We start from the raw sequence: 20,740 nt of genomic DNA, 5'->3' as shown, positions 1-20,740 counted from the left end.
TATAATTCATGGATACATTATGTGGTTCAGTACAAACTCGTCAATTTGAATAGTAGTGTACGGTAATAGAAATTGCATCATGCTTCCATGCCTGATACTCGATTATTCTGATCATTGGTTAAATCTTTTATCAAATTCTTTAATTTCATTTGATCAGAAACAGAAGAACATCAATTCGTCTATTAGTAGCCCAGTTACCTTACTGCTCAAGTTCACTGCTCATGTCACATCGTTGTAGATAGGAGTTTTCATGTGTTATTTCTAATTCTGATATGTGCATCTCGAATTGAATATTTCTACATATATTTCTACTATATAGCATTCTTCTAAAATGTACAAGTTGAATATCATTAAGTTAGAACTATTAGTATATGGATGTATTCATGGATCTAATTTTATTCAAGTGTCTGATACAAACTCACAGTAATCTACGCAATATATTGCTAAGCTATGGTACCCGTGTATGTAATAATATGTATCTTAACATGTAAATATAACCGTGGTTAGTACGCTTATAACCGCGGTTACTCTTAACCAATGATGATGAATCGTAAAAATTTGTATAACCACGGTTATATTGCTTGACCTTGATTAAATGAGATAACCGACGTTAGTGGAACCGACTTGTCTCATAATAGTATGTAGGCTACGCTATTGAAAAACTTATCAGAGCTCTTTCTATTTACCTCACCTCTCTCATGCGAATACTCTCCATATTTGGCAGTGGCTTAGCGAGGGGGGGATTCAGGTTACAACACCCCCCATGAGCCCGAAGAAGAGGCCCAAAAATCCAAGTCTATATGGTGAAGTATATAGGGTGCCCAAAATTCCTGGATAACCCACCCCATTTCAATAGCTTGGCTACGCTACTGATATTTGGGTTGCAATTTCATTCATGTGGGCTCATAAAATTCGTGTGATATTGGAGCATTTGTCTATAATATAGTTAATATGGATTATTGATCATGAATATGAGGATTTTTCCATTTATCATTATCATGAATATAGGCTATTCATGACTGAGCGCATAGAGCCTGTATCAAGATTTCTATAAAAGTGTGGTAACTCAAATTCTGTTACACATTCCACTTGGCTGAAGGTTTATGTGATAGAAGGTAGGAAACTCACTACTCACTTGATAGTAATGAGATTTCATTGACTGACAAAATAATTCATATTTATAATAGGCCTAGAAATAAGATTGACATTTCATGACCGAAAATTCAACGTTATCCATCTCACTACCTATGTAACGTAGCCAACCATCATAGGCCTCCAGTCTTCATTCATAAAATCTATACATCCATAGTTTAATCAAAAAACACCTTCACAGGCTTTGTTTGAAAACATCAGTTTATTTCAATTTGCGTGACCTTGTCCCAATTAATCATTGCAGCAGTTCACGGTCATTTGTATAGCTAAAATTAGATCGCTTGACTTCTTTAATGTCAAGATACATTGAATGAAGTCATAGAAGGTACAAATCTAGGTAAGTAGGTCAGTTGAAGAGTTGACCCACTTTGAATTTTGTGATCCAGTTCATCGGTTGAAATGAGGACACGACCTAGTTATTGTTTATGAAAATTGTTTATTATAAATGTTTATACTCCCGCACAGAGCAGTTTTAAAACAATGCCTGCCATCTATGTCTTCTAATGTAAGCAATATTTGGTACAGTGAGTTAGAAAGAAAACCACAATTATATCGAGACTCAATCAATTTTATTATTGATGTGACGGGCTTATTCATAGATATGACGGAGCGATGAATCAAACTGAAGAGTACCGTAGGCGTAGCTCTATGATGAATAATAGGCTGATATACCGTAATAAGAGTATAGTACAGTAAGTATAAAATAGTATATAGACCTATAGTAAGCCGTATTATGTGGATATGTACGTACATAAAGCACAGGGGATCGGATGATTATAACGAATTATCGCTGAGAATGATGCCCGTACAAACTGAGATTTGTGCATAGAATTATGACAACATTACAGTATAGGCATAGTTTTGTATGACACATGAAATACTTTTTTTGTTCGTTTTTAGTGCTTCTCACTATAATTAATTATCACTCACTATAATATTAATTATTATTCAATTACGGTATATTATTTTAGCTAATCCACTATAGGCTTAATCAGCCTCTCACTATAAGAAGTGTATTTGAAACTCTCATTATCAGGCTATGCTGATCCTGGCAATTGTACTACTGAGAAGAATATAGTAGTATACTAAGAATAAAATTAGATTGTTTTAAATTATCAATTAATCTAGCCTATGCTGAAAAGATTGATAGCTGTTTGTGAATTCAGGTATAATTAGTGAGTAGGCTAATTATCATAAGTGAAAATAGATTGTATTTTTATTGTATGCTCTACGCTTGAATCACAATATTGGACTGTAATAGTATTAGATCTTATATAGAAGAACGAGTAATGAAGTATATAAGCATGGACATGCTTAAAAAAAACATTAGTTAAAATGAACTGAGAAATTGAATAAAACCGTTAGCTACAGTAATTTTTAGATAAGTGACGAAATACGCGAAACTTGGTCCCGAAAACAAGTTCCTTTAAGGTTTGAAGCAGATTTACCATGTTAAATGTACAATAAACACAAAATATTTTCCTACAGAATTTGTAGAAAATTAAATTTTGAAGAGAAAGATGTAGAATAAGTCTGTAATAGACAAACGCAACCTGGAAAAAAATAATCCTTTATTACATACAAAGCGCATGAAAAATAGAGATCTTAACAGATTTTGTCTATTTTTCATGCGTTTTGTATGTAATTAAGGGTTATTTATTCAAGGTTGCGTTTGTCTATTACAGACTTATTCTACATCTTTCTCTTCAAAATTGAATTTTCTACAAGTTCTGTAATGGAACATTTTGTGTTTAATGTATATTTAACTTAGTAAATCTGCTTCAAACCTTGAAGGAACTTTTTTCGGGACCAAGTTTCGCGTATTTCGTCACATATCTTAAAAATATTACTGTAGTTAACGTTCTGGAAACGGTTTTATTCAATTTTTCAGTTCATTTTACATAAAGTATGCTGAATGTAACATCTTAATTAACAGCCAACAAATACCCGTAGGGTAGGGGAACTGAAATTCAGACGAAACCTTTCACTCTGTACCTAGGCTATTTAACCAAGCATTTTCGGACCTATGTTAATTAGAATTTTTTTTCTACTTTTTATGTGAGGAATCACCCCCTGGCTTATCGGCACCTTTTTTCAGAACATTCTGTATAATCTCAGTTGAAATATTGATACTGTACAGTTTTGTGATTTATGGAACTAGAATAAGTGAAAAACATAGCAGTGGCAAAAGACAGACTTTTCAAAGAAAGTTATCATTATTATAACTCATCTGCACTTTTGTTACTTTAGTATGGTAGGTACGGTATATAAACAATTGCTAAAGTTTCATCAGAACAATTTGAGTTACTCTAGTTTCGGTTGTTACACCATATTCTAATAGCTAGTGAAATTTTAGGCACTACTCACACTACCGCGACTCACATCGTACGACTCCAGTCGCTAGTACTACCAGTTTTCAGACCTTTCAACTTGACTTATTTGAAATTGTGTAATAACAGATTTTCTTCTAATTACATGAAATAAAGAAATTTTACTACATTTTAAACAAATTTCAAGGTGTTCACGTTTATATTCACGCTATTTCACTTCAAACTGAAAAATTCAAAAGGTCCAAAATACTGGTACTAGCGACTGGAGTCGTATGATTTGGGCTGCGGTAGTCTGAGTACAGCATTAGAGTTTACTAGAGATTGATAATAGAAATAGTGTAACGACAACCGAAACTAGTATTTCAACTTATTTAAATAACAAATATTAGTGCGTCTTTGACAAATTTAAAGTAGTTTTCATTTGATAAGCATTTGTAAATCTTTGCGTAAATTTATGTGATTAATGATAGATAAACTTTCTATAGTGCATAATCGTATTAAGTCACTTGTACCTTCTTCATCGATTATAATTATATTGCCCGTTATGTACATCCAAAATGGTGGGTATAGTAGAACGTTTATTCACATCTATCTGCTTCATTCATTGTTTTTTACAAATATTTCAATGCTCTTATTCAAGGAAGATTTTGATCAACAATGACCATCAAAATAACATATTCTAGATACATTTCATGTGTTGCAGTGTATAAAGTGTGTTCAGTCCATAGTAGCATAACTTCTATCGTATTCTGCCTATTGAAGTTTATATTTTTTTCACCTGATAGTCTATTCATTTCCAGTCTAGACTATTTGTATCAGTGGATTTTCACTTATTACTAATGTCTATTGAAAGCTACATCATATATTCGAAGTTGCAATACTTTTCATGATACAGTTATTTTCATTGGCATGCAAAATGAAACATAGGCTATTTATCACAGTCATGGCTTAATCTAAAGCTGATTATATTGTGAATCCATATCTAAGTATTAGGTACTCAATTTTCATTTCATAATGTTACTGATGCCTAGCAAGGACATGGCGACGGATAATATTTATTAAAAGAAATTGGGGAAGGCAGTGGAATTGGGTTTCTGCCACAAACGTTTTGACATGGAGGAGGTCCACAAATATTGTTCTGAGGACAAGGTAACGTGTTCACACAAGTCGAACAGTCTTCATCACAGTTATTGCCGAGGGTAACGTGTTGCGTGGGCAGTTGGAAAGGCAACCCATCAATAGCCGGGTAACAACCGTAGGTCTCAAAGTATTTCTCGCAGAACTCCTTGTCGAAGATGATGTTCTGAATGATTGCTGGTCCTTTTTCTACGATGATTTTCTGTACCGATGCCTGAGGATCGCAGCTGCTTTTCAGGGTTGATTCAAAGCAGGGCGGTTGGCAGTTTGGGGTCGGATGTGAACAGGGCTGTGGGGGTGGGCAAGGTGGTGGGCATGCCTGTGGACAGGGCAAGCGTGGGCATGGTGGTGGTTGTGGGTGCGGCAGTATTGGTGGTCTGAAACATGGGTTACAGTCCATCCGCTGTGGTGGACATGGACACCACGGTTGCTGCAAGTACCGTGCTGGTGCACAGAATGGTTGTGGCTGTGGGTAGAATTGTGGGCAGGGGCGTGGACAATATTGTGGGCACATGTTGTACCCACACTCCTCGTCGTCGTCATCGTTGTGCTTCTTTGACTTTTTCGATTTCTTGAATTTTGGCATCTTGAATTTGGGCATTTTGAACTCCTTTTTTGAGGACCTCTCGCCACCGTGGCCCTGGCATGAGTTGCATGACGACCACTCTTCGTCATCGTAGCACGATTGCTGGCAGCCGGAGTCATGATGTCGTTTCTTGCATTCGGTGTCCTCAACAAGAAACTGCAACCAAATAGAGGCAAATCATGAGAATATCATCGAAATAATAGAATAATAATGATCATCGTCATATTGGAGAAGACTTTTGAGTTGTTTGCAAGTTGATTGAATAAAGATTGTGAAATTAAGTTGAAAGAAGGTTACTCTGGTTTCCAATTTTTATGTAAATAAGCTACAAGTAGCCTTTTTACCAAGAAAGTGAATGAATATGTAAGATGGGGTATGACACCAAGCCAATACGAACTTGAGCGACCTCAAAGATGGAGTATTTTGATAGTGTGTAAAGATTACATATTACAGGCCTACCAAGTTGAACTTTCACATACGGTAGTATAGGGAGAAATAAAAGTTCAAGAATGGTAATTACTTATAGGCATAATATCTATTGAGAGAATGATAATCAGGCTACTTGATAAAGTTGGCTATTACTGACAATACTTCATGAGAGAGTGAAAACACTAAATAATTATATATAAGAGTAGGCCTACTAAAGAGATGAATAATTAGTTTATCTAATAAATTATTATATTAGATCAATTGAATAAAATGTAGCAGTCGCTAATCCATTTTCAAGCAAATACTAGGATTTGAGAAAGCTGTATCATCTTATTTGTATAGCTAGAACCTTGTTGCTAGTCACTAGATCCTAGTTTTTATACAATCGACCGAAATATTTATAATTTTCAAACAAAAGTTTTTTCAAAGTCATTATTGCCAACTTTCATTTCTATGATTAAAAATAGAACTGTAAGTTAACCTTATTCGGTAATAACAATTGGAAGAATTGGTAATTACATCATGGTGGAATTTATTGTAAATTTAAAGTTAAGATGGTAGGTAGCATGAAATGTCCAATTTGAGATTACAGAGCCTAGACCGACGTTGTCGCTTTCGGCGCTATAAGACGATAAATAGGTTACAGTACAGTGTAGGCCTAATAGGCCCTAATTTATGAGAATATTGATTTGAAAATGATAAATTGGTTTATAAATAGTTCAAATTGAAAAAGATTGTTTGATTCTGACTTTCGATATGCTGTTTTTCAGAAAGGTTTTCTGTATAACAGCTATAAGTACCGTAACAATATTTTTTGTAGCAATGATACAGAATGGACCTGAAGAAGAATACTTTAAAAATCAGGCCTATGTACTTTATTACTACTGTATATTACAGACTGTTCCAATCAATATTCTTCCAAATGATCGATATCAAATAATAAAGAAGGAATACTGTAACTTTGCTGTAGGATAAAATCATATTCTACGATGATGATGCACAGTCTACTCTATCAATAGAGTGCATAGAAATTGTGACTGTGAATGAATTCGATGCCAAAAATATGAATCTCCTCGAGTCTGAGTCTTCAGCAAACCGGAATCTAATTTTCTGATTTGAAGTGTAATCTTCATTTATAACTACTGCTAACTAAACTCACTGATTGATTATACAGATCCTACATAGTTTTACACATTTACCATACTGATCAGTTAATATCAGCTCCTTGAGAAGAATGAATATAGCCTATACAAAACCAACAGCTGATAATGGCACTGGGCTATTAATATACAATGAATAGCAGCATTATAATAATAATAATCTCTTCAATTAACATTATTCCACATTGGAAGGAAAAATAGATTATTCTAGAAATGTTGAAGAACAGAGAAGAAAACTAGATTGAAAAATTTTCATTCACAATCAGGGAAATATTCACAATTTAGGTACCTATCGCAGTTGGAATGGCTCTAATACTCTGGCAGCATAATTTACTAATTTTTGGAAAATTTTCAAGACTTGAAAACTATTCATAGTTTTTGTGAAGCACTCCACTTACCTATATTTTATAGAGTTTGAAAGTACCGTATCAAAAGATCAAGTTGAGTTCCAATAACAACATTGAGTTTTGTAGAATTTGAATCAGAAACAAAACTTGTCTAAGAAAAACGTATGTGATTTCCGAGGCTCAACAGAGAACTAATTGAAACGTTTACACCGTAGTCTCTATGTAGAAGACAAAGGATGTTTCGTTCGTTGGAGAAAATGAGTGTTCTGATAGTAATATTTATCAATCCGAGTAGAAAACTAGTCTCCAATCTCTTCTCTGTATCGAGTATTGTTTTCAGATTTATGTTTCATAGACTGAGCTCATCGAATGAGACTCAGCTTCTATCAAAGACAGATAGAACATGTTCATTGTGGGGATTATCTTTCGACCATTTGTCATATTATACTTTACCATTTCCATTATGGTTATTCTAGTATTAACGTTTCAGCGGAGAGTTAGTCACAGTGAATGATTTTCACGAAGAAAACTATTGACAAAATGTCCTGTAATATGACATTCATGAAAAAGGAGTGCAGTTTATATATGACAGAAATGACAGGATTTGATTAGGAACATACTATAGTTTATAGTAGTCTATATGATAATTTATTTTAGTACTCAATAGCTCTTGAACTAAGTAAGTTGCTGCAATATACTGATTATTTCAATCATCAGACTCTAACAGAAGCTCCAGTATATCATGATATCTAATGATTTTTCATTGGCTGGTTAGCTATACACATTTGCCGGGAAAGCATTACATTTTCAACATGGCTGGTCTCTCAACTCGGAGATAGGCAGTCCCACACAAGGCGGGCTTTGCTTGTTAATATCATATTTGTACGTAAATGCTTTCTGCCATCCTCTATGGAAAAAATGTAAGAGCAAGCACTGGTGTTTTAAGTAATTTTCACCAATTTGATTACTTTTTATCCATGCTAAATCATATTGGATGAATGTTTCTTTTGTTGGTTTTCAATTACTACGAAAAAGTGTTGAAAATTTTGATAGGCTTTTTCTCAAACTTTTGGGTTTACTGAAAAAATGCATGATTCATCATTATATTGCATGATTTTTTTAACTCAAACCTGGTTCTCTAGCAACAGATAAGACTACCGTATCAGCGGGAAATGCGTTATAGTAAAAGTGGAAAATGAAGTGAGACAAAGTAGGCTTATTGTAAATAAACCAAAAGTAAATTAATAAATATTCAAAAAATATTAGGTTAAGAAATTAATAATTTTTCAAGTTTAAAATAATCTTGAAGTTTAAGCCTATTATCAGAATAATTTTATTGAGCTCGTAATAAACCTAACAATGGACATTCATTAAGCTCATTGTCATTCATCCTAAATCCTTGCAGTACCGTAACAAGAAAATTAAAATCAAACTTTTATTGTTGGAAATAGTTTTTTTCGATACTATTCAAATAAGATATCAGAACCAGAGACATGAATGTAAGATACTGTTGGCTATAAATTTAGAATGACATTTTTATTTCCAAGTGTTTAATGATGAACACTATTCGTACAGGAGAGAGGCTGAAGAATTTTGTCAATATGAGTGGACTATGTTATCTTTATTTCACGGCCTATTAAATAGTGTTCACGGCCTATTAAGTAGAGAAATTTTAATGAAAATGTTCAGGCTACTATAGCGTAAAATCTTCTCTTATAATACGGTAGCCGACAAATAGGCCTACCGTTACAATATAAAGAAGGAATGAGTCGGATTCATCATATTGATAAATAATAACTTCCACATAGGTAAGTCCAAGGTTGAATAAGTTGTGGTTACAAAAACACAATAATTAATGAGAGATCTAACTGAAAGAGGCTGTAGATGAATCACCTTCATCTGTATCTAATCTGACGAATAGTATTCATACTTGCTTCAGTCAAGATCAATTTAGTGGCTTAAGTTTACTTATATTTTTATCTTGATTCACATCCTATTCTTAACACTATTTCTAGGTTATACCATATTGAATGATTTCAAGTACTTACCTGAAGTACACATGCTATCACTAATAACTGTTTGATCACTGTGACTAGACTTCTCATAGTGCATCACAGTTACATTTGAATGCTCCAATGGAATTTGTGCATAAATGTAAAAAAATGTGAAGTATCAAATTTCACTCTCTCATTCTTATATTTGAAGTGTAATATTCTCAGGTGAACATACAGCTGGCACGAATGACTGATAAGCTACAATGGAAAGGAGATAGATATGTGCCTTTTGCAGAGAAAACTTGCAATCTGCCAGAATATTGTTTATCAAGAAACGTGAAACTTTTTATAAAATTTCTCTCAGAGATTTATCATTATGACAACTGGATCCGTCGATGACAATTAGATGGATATTGTAAACAGTGCTTCAACTTATCAAGTAAGATCAGAATTTGATGTAACAGCTATCCTCACTTTCAAAAGAGAAATATATCAGTTTCAATCAACCTTGGCACAGTTTATTTAGTTCAACTCATTTGAGATTTTTCCATTATTCTGAGAGTATATTGGACATACTCAGATGATGTATCTGATTTTCCAATGTATATGTGGTTAAACTGTTATTAATAATAGTCCGTTTGTTGTGAAAGGGAGACACATCTGAATCATAGGCCTATCGAAATGAAAATGTATTTTTTCGAGATTCACAATGTAAGCTGAAGGCATCTTATCGAACCTTAGTCTTTTATTGGGCTGACTAATGAATTATTTTTGTAATAATTATTATCAAACGGAAATCCAAATTATTTTTGTATTTCTATTGATAAAAAAAATCCAATTCATTTCAATCTCACAATTTATTATGACTTTAGCTATGGCTCATGAGCTAATATTATTCAATTACCCTATCTACCAACGATAATTCCCTCTTTCAGGATATGCCTACAATAAGTGAAAGATTCAGACGAAGGAATCTGATATTCAATATCCTCATTTGATTCTTCTAAAGATAAATTTTCGTGTCATAATTGAGAATCAGCAATGACACTCTCCTTAGATTTTGTAGAGATTTGTAGTTTTCGTAGAAAAATCCAGTTATAGATATTTGAAAAAAATGATTCAAAATCATATTCTACTCCTAATTATTAGATTTTTTCTATTATTTCAACGTTAACAGTTTCGAAATACCAAATTGGAGTTCCACTTGAATATGTACAAGAGACTTCATTATTTAAATTGCATACCGTATTATCTTCATTGTAAATGAAGGCATCAATATCACTGTGAATGTAGGCTACATTCGTAGGTAACCATATCTAACATCTTGAACAATCATGTTTCATATTCTCCAACTTATATCTTGGCTACCATACTTCAAACTTATTTTCTATTGTACTGTACATAGTCTAGGAAATTGGAATAGACCTATCTGTTTCAATACATATTAAAGATGGAAGATTGATTCTTTGGTTTTTTTTAGTAGCGGAAGTCCTTAGTTCTATTTATATAGCTCTCATTTGATATTTGAAATAGCTATTATACTGTTATATCAATACATACAATATATATTCTTACCTTGCAAGCGTTTTTGCTTTTTCCAGATTGAAGCTCTCTCTATTTTTTCCATTTTTTCTGTGAAGTATATTACTTGTTCAATAACAAGTAATGTCATTCGGTAAATTTGTGAAATAGACATCTTGAAAGAAAAGTTGAATAAATGAAATCATCCATTGATTTGAATGAGTACGAGAATAAGAGTTTTCATCATTTGTTGAAGCAGTCTAGCAGTATAATGAACAGTCGGTGCGGGAAATGTAGGGCATCGCCAATGTGTTTTGCTGTCTATGCAGATTTTGTTGAATGTTTCCAAATCGATACAACAATTGTAGAACGTTGCCCTACTTTAATTTAAGTATAGCGCATTGGAAACTGAATACGGCATTGCAACTAAACGGTGCTGTTGTATTGTGAAATATATAACACCAATATCTAACAATGAATACAGCTCGCGAAAATTTGCTCTCATTAATGGATTTGCCACAAATTTTGATTTCTTATTATGGAAATTTCTGTGTAAACTTTTCTATTTCACTTGACATTGACTTTGATGTTTATAAGACTTGATGAGTTCATTGTCATCGAAGGCATTGACCAGTAATTAATATAAATAGGCCATAGTTCCTCTTCTGTAAAAGATTTTCATATTATACGATTTGTACCTACGTAATGTGATATATTTAATTTACCTATAGGATATATTTATATTATGAATATAAGAGAAAATTGTCATATATCTGTAAACATCCAGTTTTTATGGAGCATGAATCAAATTCGAGATTTATGGAATTTTATGTAAAAGAAATAAATTATATAAATTTCTAAATTTTCAAATATTTTGTTGATTACAATCATAAGGAAAACATCCGGCATAGGCAACGCAACCATCATAATACTCAATTTATTGCTGTACCTACTTTGAAGATGAATATTAACACTTATTTGATTTTTTAAATTTTTTGTTACAGCATGATTATAAATTTATTGGCTTGGAAAGACGTTTTTGATCAACATTCAGCTATTCAAGAAGGGTACCAACTCGTTTCCTCCACTGATATAAGTATTTTTCATCCGAAATTTGATTAATGGAGAAAAATTGTGTGAGAAATATGACATGGGTGTGGATGAAACGTATAACTGGAATAATGCGAGTGACGAGGGAAGTGACTTTTCGCAGCAATGGAGTAGCACAATTTTTTAATCGATCCATGAATAATAATAGTAGCCGGATTATTAGGTATGGCACTGATTATTGCTAATAAATGCACATTACAGTATCCATAGTCTCTATTCGTTGCCATCACCCCTGAAAATGTGTACTCCTTTTATGAATTGTCTTCCGAAATTCTGAAAAAATGTAATAACTGAAATCGCCATTTTTAAAATCTTTTAACTTCCAAATTGTTTTGGAATCGAAAGTATTATTTATTGGAGTGGGTAGAGGGGGACAATTTTCACATTCTCACTAGATTGGAAATTTATCAGAAGTATTTCACAAGACATGCAACTTTGAATATAGAAATTGGTCATTTCTGTGTATTGGAATATGGGCTAAAGTACATTCAACAATAAATTTTGAGCATTGTGTCAAAAGTTATGTGTTTGAAATTTTGATCCTTGAGGTGTCCTTAAGCGCGCCTCCCCACTAGGAAATACTGAAATGAAGTGTATCTTACGGGTGATTCTCATAGAACATAATCTCAAGAACTTATGTCGTTGTGCGAAATATCAATGTGAGGACAATGTAGTGGTGATGATGCTTGAAGCTGAAAATTAGGTGTTTTTCACAATACAAGGAGCATTGTTGTCAGGTGTACCTGGAATATGAGATAGATCGCTACACCTGATCTCAGATTGTAGAGCACAAAAAGAGCTTCTAAATTGACTACAATTTTATCTGGAGCTATTGTTCCAATATTTCAACAGTTACTAACTGGAATCACAGCAATTTTGGACTTGTGGTATTCAAGTAACAGTCTTTCGAATAATTGAAGTCAGGTTGTGACTAGAAAGATACATCAACTCTAGTTCACAAGATGTGTCATCTTCATGGTTTAGTCTGAAACCTCTCGGGATATCCTTGAGGATTCGGTCTTGAAATTTCACCCTAAGCTAATTTTAGCAATCATTGATACTCACATCCTATTCTTAAGACTATTTCTAGGTTATACCATATTGAATGATTTCAAGTACTTACCTGAAGTACACATGCTATCACTAATAACTGTTTGATCACTGTGACTAGACTTCTCATAGTGCATCACAGTTACATTTGAATGCTCCAATGGAATTTGTGCATAAATGTAAAAAAATGTGAAGTATCAAATTTCACTCTCTCATTCTTATATTTGAAGTGTAATATTCTCAGGTGAACATACAGCTGGCACGAATGACTGATAAGCTACAATGGAAAGGAGATAGATATGTGCCTTTTGCAGAGAAAACTTGCAATCTGCCAGAATATTGTTTATCAAGAAACGTGAAACTTTTTATAAAATTTCTCTCAGAGATTTATCATTATGACAACTGGATCCGTCGATGACAATTAGATGGATATTGTAAACAGTGCTTCAACTTATCAAGTAAGATCAGAATTTGATGTAACAGCTATCCTCACTTTCAAAAGAGAAATATATCAGTTTTAATCAACCTTGGCACAGTTTATTTAGTTCAACTCATTTGAGATTTTTCCATTATTCTGAGAGTATATTGGACATACTCAGATGATGTATCTGATTTTCCAATGTATATGTGGTTAAACTGTTATTAATAATAGTCCGTTTGTTGTGAAAGGGAGACACATCTGAATCATAGGCCTATCGAAATGAAAATGTATTTTTTCGAGATTCACAATGTAAGCTGAAGGCATCTTATCGAACCTTAGTCTTTTATTGGGCTGACTAATGAATTATTTTTGTAATAATTATTATCAAACGGAAATCCAAATTATTTTTGTATTTCTATTGATAAAAAAAATCCAATTCATTTCAATCTCACAATTTATTATGACTTTAGCTATGGCTCATGAGCTAATATTATTCAATTACCCTATCTACCAACGATAATTCCCTCTTTCAGGATATGCCTACAATAAGTGAAAGATTCAGACGAAGGAATCTGATATTCAATATCCTCATTTGATTCTTCTAAAGATAAATTTCGTGTCATAATTGAGAATCAGCAATGACACTCTCCTTAGATTTTGTAGAGATTTGTAGTTTTCGTAGAAAAATCCAGTTATAGATATTTGAAAAAAATGATTCAAAATCATATTCTACTCCTAATTAATGGATTTGCCACAAATTTTGATTTCTTATTATGGAAATTTCTGTGTAAACTTTTCTATTTCACTTGACATTGACTTTGATGTTTATAAGACTTGATGAGTTCATTGTCATCGAAGGCATTGACCAGTAATTAATATAAATAGGCCATAGTTCCTCTTCTGTAAAAGATTTTCATATTATACGATTTGTACGTAATGTGATATATTCAATTTACCTATAGGATATATTTATATTATGAATATAAGAGAAAATTGTCATATATCTGTAAACATCCAGTTTTTATGGAGCATGAATCAAATTCGAGATTTATGGAATTTTATGTAAAAGAAATAAATTATATAAATTTCTACATTTTCAAATATTTTGTTGATTACAATCATAAGGAAAACATTCGGCATAGGCAACGCAAGCATCATAATACTCAATTTATTGCTGTACCTACTTTGAAGATGAATATTAACACTTATTTGATTTTTTAAATTTTTTGTTACAGCATGATTATAAATTTATTGGCTTGGAAAGACGTTTTTGATCAACATTCAGCTATTCAAGAAGGGTACCAACTCGTTTCCTCCACTGATATAAGTATTTTTCATCCGAAATTTGATTAATGGAGAAAAATTGTATGAGAAATATGACATGGGTGTGGATGAAACGTATAACTGGAATAATGCGAGTGACGAGGGAAGTGACTTTTCGCAGCAATGGAGTAGCACAATTTTTTAATCGATCCATGAATAATAATAGCAGCCGGATTATTAGGTATGGCACTGATTATTGCTAATAAATGCACATTACAGTATCCATAGTCTCTATTCGTTGCCATCACCCCTGAAAATGTGTACTCCTTTTATGAATTGTCTTCCGAAATTCTGGAAAAATGTATCCACCAAACCATTCAACCTGTCTTTGATGACATCTTTTGCGATTATCATTTCCAATTGACGGCCATGCTCTTCCTCCACTTTGACTTTATCGGGTTGACTCAGGACGAGGACATTACCTTTGAGCAAGCAGTTCCTCAGTACTTCATTCTGGTGATTGACTGGACAACTATTGAAATCCAATGGATACAGTTTATCAACATAGATTATCCGCGATTCAGGAATATGTTTCCCGTTCAAATACAATTGGTGAGCTTGTGGTCCTGTCAGAATTTTCAAACAGTTTTTGTTTGTATTTTGAGATGGTTTTTGTATGAAGCTTTCTACCACTCCACCAGCTAAACCAGTCATATTACTCTTGAATTGAACAACTCTGTTACTGAGATCTCCCACGCATTGTTTGATTTCGTTTTTTATTTTTTTCTTGATCTTATTTCTTATTCTTCTCTCCACAAAATCGACAGGGTTGGTGACAAAATTCTTTGCATTGGTCAAAAATTGAAATCTTCCACCTTTGTTAGAATCATCGTTGCTATTGTTATCACTTCCCCTTCCTTTATTACCACTTGAAGATGTAACTGCGTTGCCCAGGAAACCAAGAAAACCACTTATCACTGATTGGTTATCTTCATTTCTCTTTGTTCCAGAATTATCACTACTCTCACCCGCACCCTTAATCGTTGTTACGGCTCCTTTTGTGCTTCCCAAAAGCCCAAGAATACTGTTTTTCAGAGACGAGGTACCCAGCTTACTCTGTTGAGCTTCAGCTGAACTGGGTTGGAATTTTGTAACTAAATTTGCCACCTTATTCCAAGTCAACTGATCATCACCAAGTACATGATCACTTTTTGACAAAGAAGCTTGAAATCTTGGGTCAAATTGGTTGAGTTGATTACGTTGAGCTATGCCCACACGTCTATCAAGTGCTCGATCTCTGAAATCAAGTACATTGTTTCTAATATTACCGATCTTTGAGATTCCTTTATTCAAACCATTAGATACTGCCTCTTTTGGGAGGCCTATTGAGGATCCTAGTAATCCAGCAATCAAATTAGATACTTCTCCAGTTAACTTATTAGATTGACCCCTATTTCGAGAAGAGCTACGACCTACATCCTGTCCCAGACTTCCTTTATTCGACAAAATTGCACTCCCCAATAGTTCTCTAAATAGATTTGAAATATCTCCTGGGTTTTTAAGCCCTTCATTTTGAGAAGAACCAGCACTTGAACTCGCTTTATTCAAACCATTCGACAAGAGTGTGGGAATTGCGGCCGCCAATAGTCCTCCAAATAGATTCGAAGTATCTCCTGACTCAGTTTGACTCCCTAGTTGAGAAAAGTCAGAACTGTCTCCAGAACTCCCTGTGATCAATGAGGTCTCCTCAGTCGGATCATTGAATGCATCAATTGGAGTATTGTCATTAGATTGACCATTCTGTAGTTTCCTATTGACTAAACTATTTGATATTGATTTCAGCTGGTTCTTCAAAGCAGGTAGTGAGGATAAAGCACCAAGACCTCCATTCCTTCCTCGAGCATCAATTTGAATTTCATCCAATCCAAAATCTTGATCGAAGTCATCTTGATCGAAGTCATCTTGGTCGTTGTCATCTGGGTCGGTGTTATCTTGTTCGTCACCAACTACGAAGTTTGAGTTGTTACCATCAACTTCTGGGTTAGAATCAGTCTCTTCATTCTCGTCAACAGGCAGTGTGTTTTCTTCTTCGAGGTCATCTTCGTCATCCTGTGAAATGGAGAAGATTACGTTGTTGATAATACAGAATTATTGAATTTCGAATTAGGTGATCATTGTCAAATAATATTTTAAATCAATTTATATTATATTGAACTGGGATGACATGTACTTCTTCAATAGGCTACTTATTCATCAATCTACTTCAAATAGTAATCTATGAATCACAAAAAAATAGTTTCCCGGTGGTGAGAAACACACTGAAAATCTCACTCTCAGGAAAGATTGATATACATCACTTACAGAGATTTTGTTTCATACTTGTATTGAGAATATGTAGTTGTAGGTTTCAGAAAACTCATATAAGCGATCCTTCTCGGTTGTCGCATACTCCTCGCTTTATCGTGACGGAGGGTCATGTTTAAGATCATTATTGATTGAAGATAAGCTTTCAGCTCTCAGGCTCTCAAAAAATAAGTTACATATTAGCAAGAATGCTAAAGCGTTATTATTTTCTTCTCAAATTCTCATGGAAATTTCATTTTCAGAAAGCATTACATTAAAATTGAATAATTTTACAATGAATCTGAATGGATAAGACCATTCTAATAATTATGATAATTCCAATAATTTCAAGTGATGTGGGAGATTATGTATATAATAATATAATATATTATATTCAATTCTACGATTCCACTTGACGTCATACTAAAAAATTGGTTGCACGTAGTATTAGTCTAGTATTCAGACTTCTTATTTTTTTAAAAGAATTATAATAAAATATTATCCTATTAACAATAATCTTTTATAATGATCCTCATATCCAATGTTGGAAATAATTAATCGACAATGATTCATTATAATTATTAATCAATTATGAAATCAACAGCTTCAAAGAGACTTGAGTCAGTGTATTATAGGAAGAACATTATACATTAAATTCTTTCAATCTATTTATCCATTCCAATCCATTATCCATATCCATTTTTATTATATATTGGAATATCCATTCCAATTGATCTGACAGAGACAACGTTTAAGCAAGGATTGAAAAAATTTAGGTCGGAGAATTCGTTTGAATCCATTCAATTTGTATCATATATTAGACTGGGTCATTTACATAATTCAATACACATCAGCCTTGAATGACAAGTAATGCATGGAATACATAGCCAAAAATCGATTTACTCCAATCATAGATGGAAGATAGCAAAAGAAGATTGTATAGGGCGTTTATGTTCATTCCACTGTTTGCTCAAGCCGATCTAGTCCACACACTGTAGTTCTTTTTAGTGGAGTTAGTAATGTGATGCTGGTGGTCTTTCGTACTACGGCCGTAGTGGCGTAAGCTACACTCTTGCCCGGCCAAGACAGTAAAAATCGACAATAGTCGACAGTAATTAGATTGAGCGAACAGTGAAATTTGGAACATAAACGACCTAGCCTGTAGCATGGAATATATCTTCTTATGATATCTTTCCTTCCTGTTTCAATCTTCTCAAAATAAATTCTTGAATTGATAGAATTTATTACTCCATTGCTTACAGTACCGTACATGACAGAATATTGAGAGACATTGGACCCCAACTATCATGCAGTAAACTTTCATCATAACTGGAGAATCGTTCATTATAACGCAATGTACCTGAAATACATAGAATACATAGGTATATATCATGTACATTATCATTCATTCATAGGTAAATATGTATTCCATGCATTCTAGGCACATTGCGTTATTATGAACAATTCTTCAGTTGTTATAACGTATTTATTACTTACATCTGTGTAATGCCAATGACCAGAAGGCTGCTGAATTGATCCAAAATTTGGAAATTTTTTGAATGCGTTGAAATTGCCTCCCTGTAGTCCATTTCCGAAATTGTTGTAATGGTAATTCTGTAAAATCATTCATTGTGAAAAACTAATATAAATATATGAGTTGAATGATGATGTATATTAATTCTAGTTATATGACTTATTGGAAATTTTTCCATTAATTATGAAGTATACTAAAAATAACGTGAACATGTGTACTATTCTTCAAAAAATACGTAATAATATTGTTCCGTTGATGCGATTTATAAAACTGGTAGTGAAGTAATTCAATCAGTTTGTCTTTGAAATCGATAAAAAATGTTCTATAGAACGATAAAATGAAGAAAACTAACGATACAGTAATTGGAAAAAGCATGCTAAGTTACATACCATCAAATCTGATGAGATCAATATATTTTTCATATAAATCCTCATTTAATTGGGCTTGCAATATTTCAATTGAATATCTATGGGTCTATCATTAATAGAGGATCGTTAATAGAGAAAGTGTCAACTTCCACCAAGAAAGGTTTACACAAGTCGTGTACTAATCATAATACTGTAGTACGACATACCACTCATCCCATTCTTCTACTGAATGACATCCTTCATGGATCATACAACATGTTAATCATGCTTAGCTTATTGTAATGAATATTGGTTATAGGTTCATCACCGTGATGATCGTGGTGTCAACATTGAGAAAATAGGCTTCTCCTCAATCACATTTTACGAGATGAATATGCGTTTGATACTCTACTATAATTTTGTGTCAGTAGAGTTCCGATTCAAGTGAAATCTCTTGATAATCTCAAAAATGAATAAGTTTCAACTTCCAAAGTTTCGAATGATTTTTTTGCTTTACTTATAAGATGTCTTAGAAAAAAGTATCATCTGGTTGAAAGAGGTTAATAGGATATTTTCAAGTTATTCAAAAATATTCTATCGGAACCAATGTGAACTACATACTATATTACGTTTCTTTTGCCTACGGCTGAATGACATTTATACATTTTTCTGGCAGAATAATCAGTGTTCGGCCTTTTTCAATAGCTTAGAAAAGCTGTTAATGACATTAGGAAGGATTTCTACCTTGTGGAAATGTAGAAATATATGTAAAGGACTACACATATTATTTTTCAAACTTTGAGACATTAATGAACGTTTCGGACAATACATACGAGTCATCAATATTGTTTTCTGAGATTTAAATTTTCAATGACTATGATTTCATGAGTTTCTTATTTCGAAGTTTTTATCAAAATACGCTGTATTTGTCGTTACAGTTCGGCCCAAAATGTAAGCTATGCAAACCAGGCAATGAACAATGAACTATTCGGAAAATTTGTGAAACTCAGCATTTTTATTGTTGTTAAGAAATATTTTGAACACTTTCTCACCTCAACACATGAAATTGATCCAACTACCGCTGCAATCGTCAATACTGCGAGCCATCCCATTGTTGCTGCTATCAATTACATTGTTATTTGAAACAGTATGCACACGCAAGGTGAATGGATTGAACTCGATTAGCGTAATTCAACTTTCGAAATAGATGAATCAAACTAGAACGTGTTCCTAGCTTTTTTTCTAATCTGAAATATTATCTAATAATGTACGTAGAATAATTCATTTTATCTCATAATATCAATGTTAGAGTAGAGTAGATCTGAGGTGGGATGCTGATGGAATTTAAAATTTCGTAGTAGGGCACAGCGAAACTTCAGAGTTTTCTTGATCAATATGAAAAGAGAGGTTCTCTATGCAATTCACTTGAAATATTCTTGACTAAGATAAGTAACATTATATTTTTTGAGAATAGTTCTTGCGATTCATTCCACATAATGTGACGTGAGAAAATCACCCTAATTCAGATCTCTTCAATAAAGTTCGAGTGGTATGTACCGAGTCCGGGTCATTTAACAAAAAAGGGAATTGAGTGAGAAAAAATCATAAATAATAACATTATTGATTCAACATTGTTTGAAATATTTTAACGTGGTGTGATTGAAAATGAACTACTTAAAGTTATATAAGTAGTATACTATCAAATCATGAATAGCCTATATTATAAATCATTTATCATATTTTACAATATTTTCTAATGGAAAAAATATGCTCGTATTATGTAATTCGGTTCAACTAAATCATTGATGAATCTTTTTTGAATTATTCAATTCATGTATCTGAAGAATTTTCATGCTATATTATTTGGGATTTGTAAGTTGTAAGAGTAATTGCAAAGAGAATCGGCAATAATTGTCATATACTAAAGCCTATTGAAAAGAAGTTTGAATTGAACTCAATCTTTGGTAGGATAATTTGGTCATCTCAGAAAAATCTATTCCACCAGAAGAATCGATG

General features: G+C 33.0%; 2 protein-coding genes and 1 long non-coding RNA gene across 3 annotated transcripts; 1 reads left to right on the top strand and 2 right to left on the bottom strand.

Annotated features, from left to right (window-relative positions):
• Nucleotides 1-1,571: 1,571 nt before the first annotated feature.
• LOC111055531 (keratin-associated protein 16-1) lies at nt 1,572-9,397 on the bottom strand. The gene is made up of 2 exons (XM_022342746.2): nt 9,190-9,397; nt 1,572-5,361 (listed from the first exon to the last, which is right to left on the bottom strand). The coding sequence occupies exons 1-2, from the start codon at nt 9,244-9,246 to the stop codon at nt 4,510-4,512; spliced, it is 909 nt and encodes a 302-aa protein (XP_022198438.2). The 5' UTR covers nt 9,247-9,397; the 3' UTR covers nt 1,572-4,509.
• On the top strand, nt 8,083-11,791 carry LOC120352299. Its single transcript, XR_005571756.1, has 3 exons — nt 8,083-8,949; nt 9,361-9,574; nt 11,661-11,791. It is a non-coding gene; the product is annotated as an uncharacterized LOC120352299 (long non-coding RNA).
• LOC111055530 (dentin sialophosphoprotein) lies at nt 11,473-20,320 on the bottom strand. The gene is made up of 4 exons (XM_039432244.1): nt 19,777-20,320; nt 18,341-18,457; nt 14,809-16,609; nt 11,473-11,996 (listed from the first exon to the last, which is right to left on the bottom strand). Exons 1-4 carry the CDS (start codon nt 19,834-19,836, stop codon nt 11,980-11,982), a joined length of 1,995 nt encoding a protein of 664 aa, XP_039288178.1. The 5' UTR covers nt 19,837-20,320; the 3' UTR covers nt 11,473-11,979.
• Nucleotides 20,321-20,740: the final 420 nt, after the last annotated feature.

Source organism: Nilaparvata lugens, chromosome 7 (assembly GCF_014356525.2).
Source record: "Nilaparvata lugens isolate BPH chromosome 7, ASM1435652v1, whole genome shotgun sequence".
NCBI lineage: Eukaryota > Metazoa > Arthropoda > Insecta > Hemiptera > Delphacidae > Nilaparvata > Nilaparvata lugens.
The sequence above is the reverse complement of the archived record's forward strand: the minus strand, read 5'-3'. Positions and strand labels throughout refer to the sequence as shown.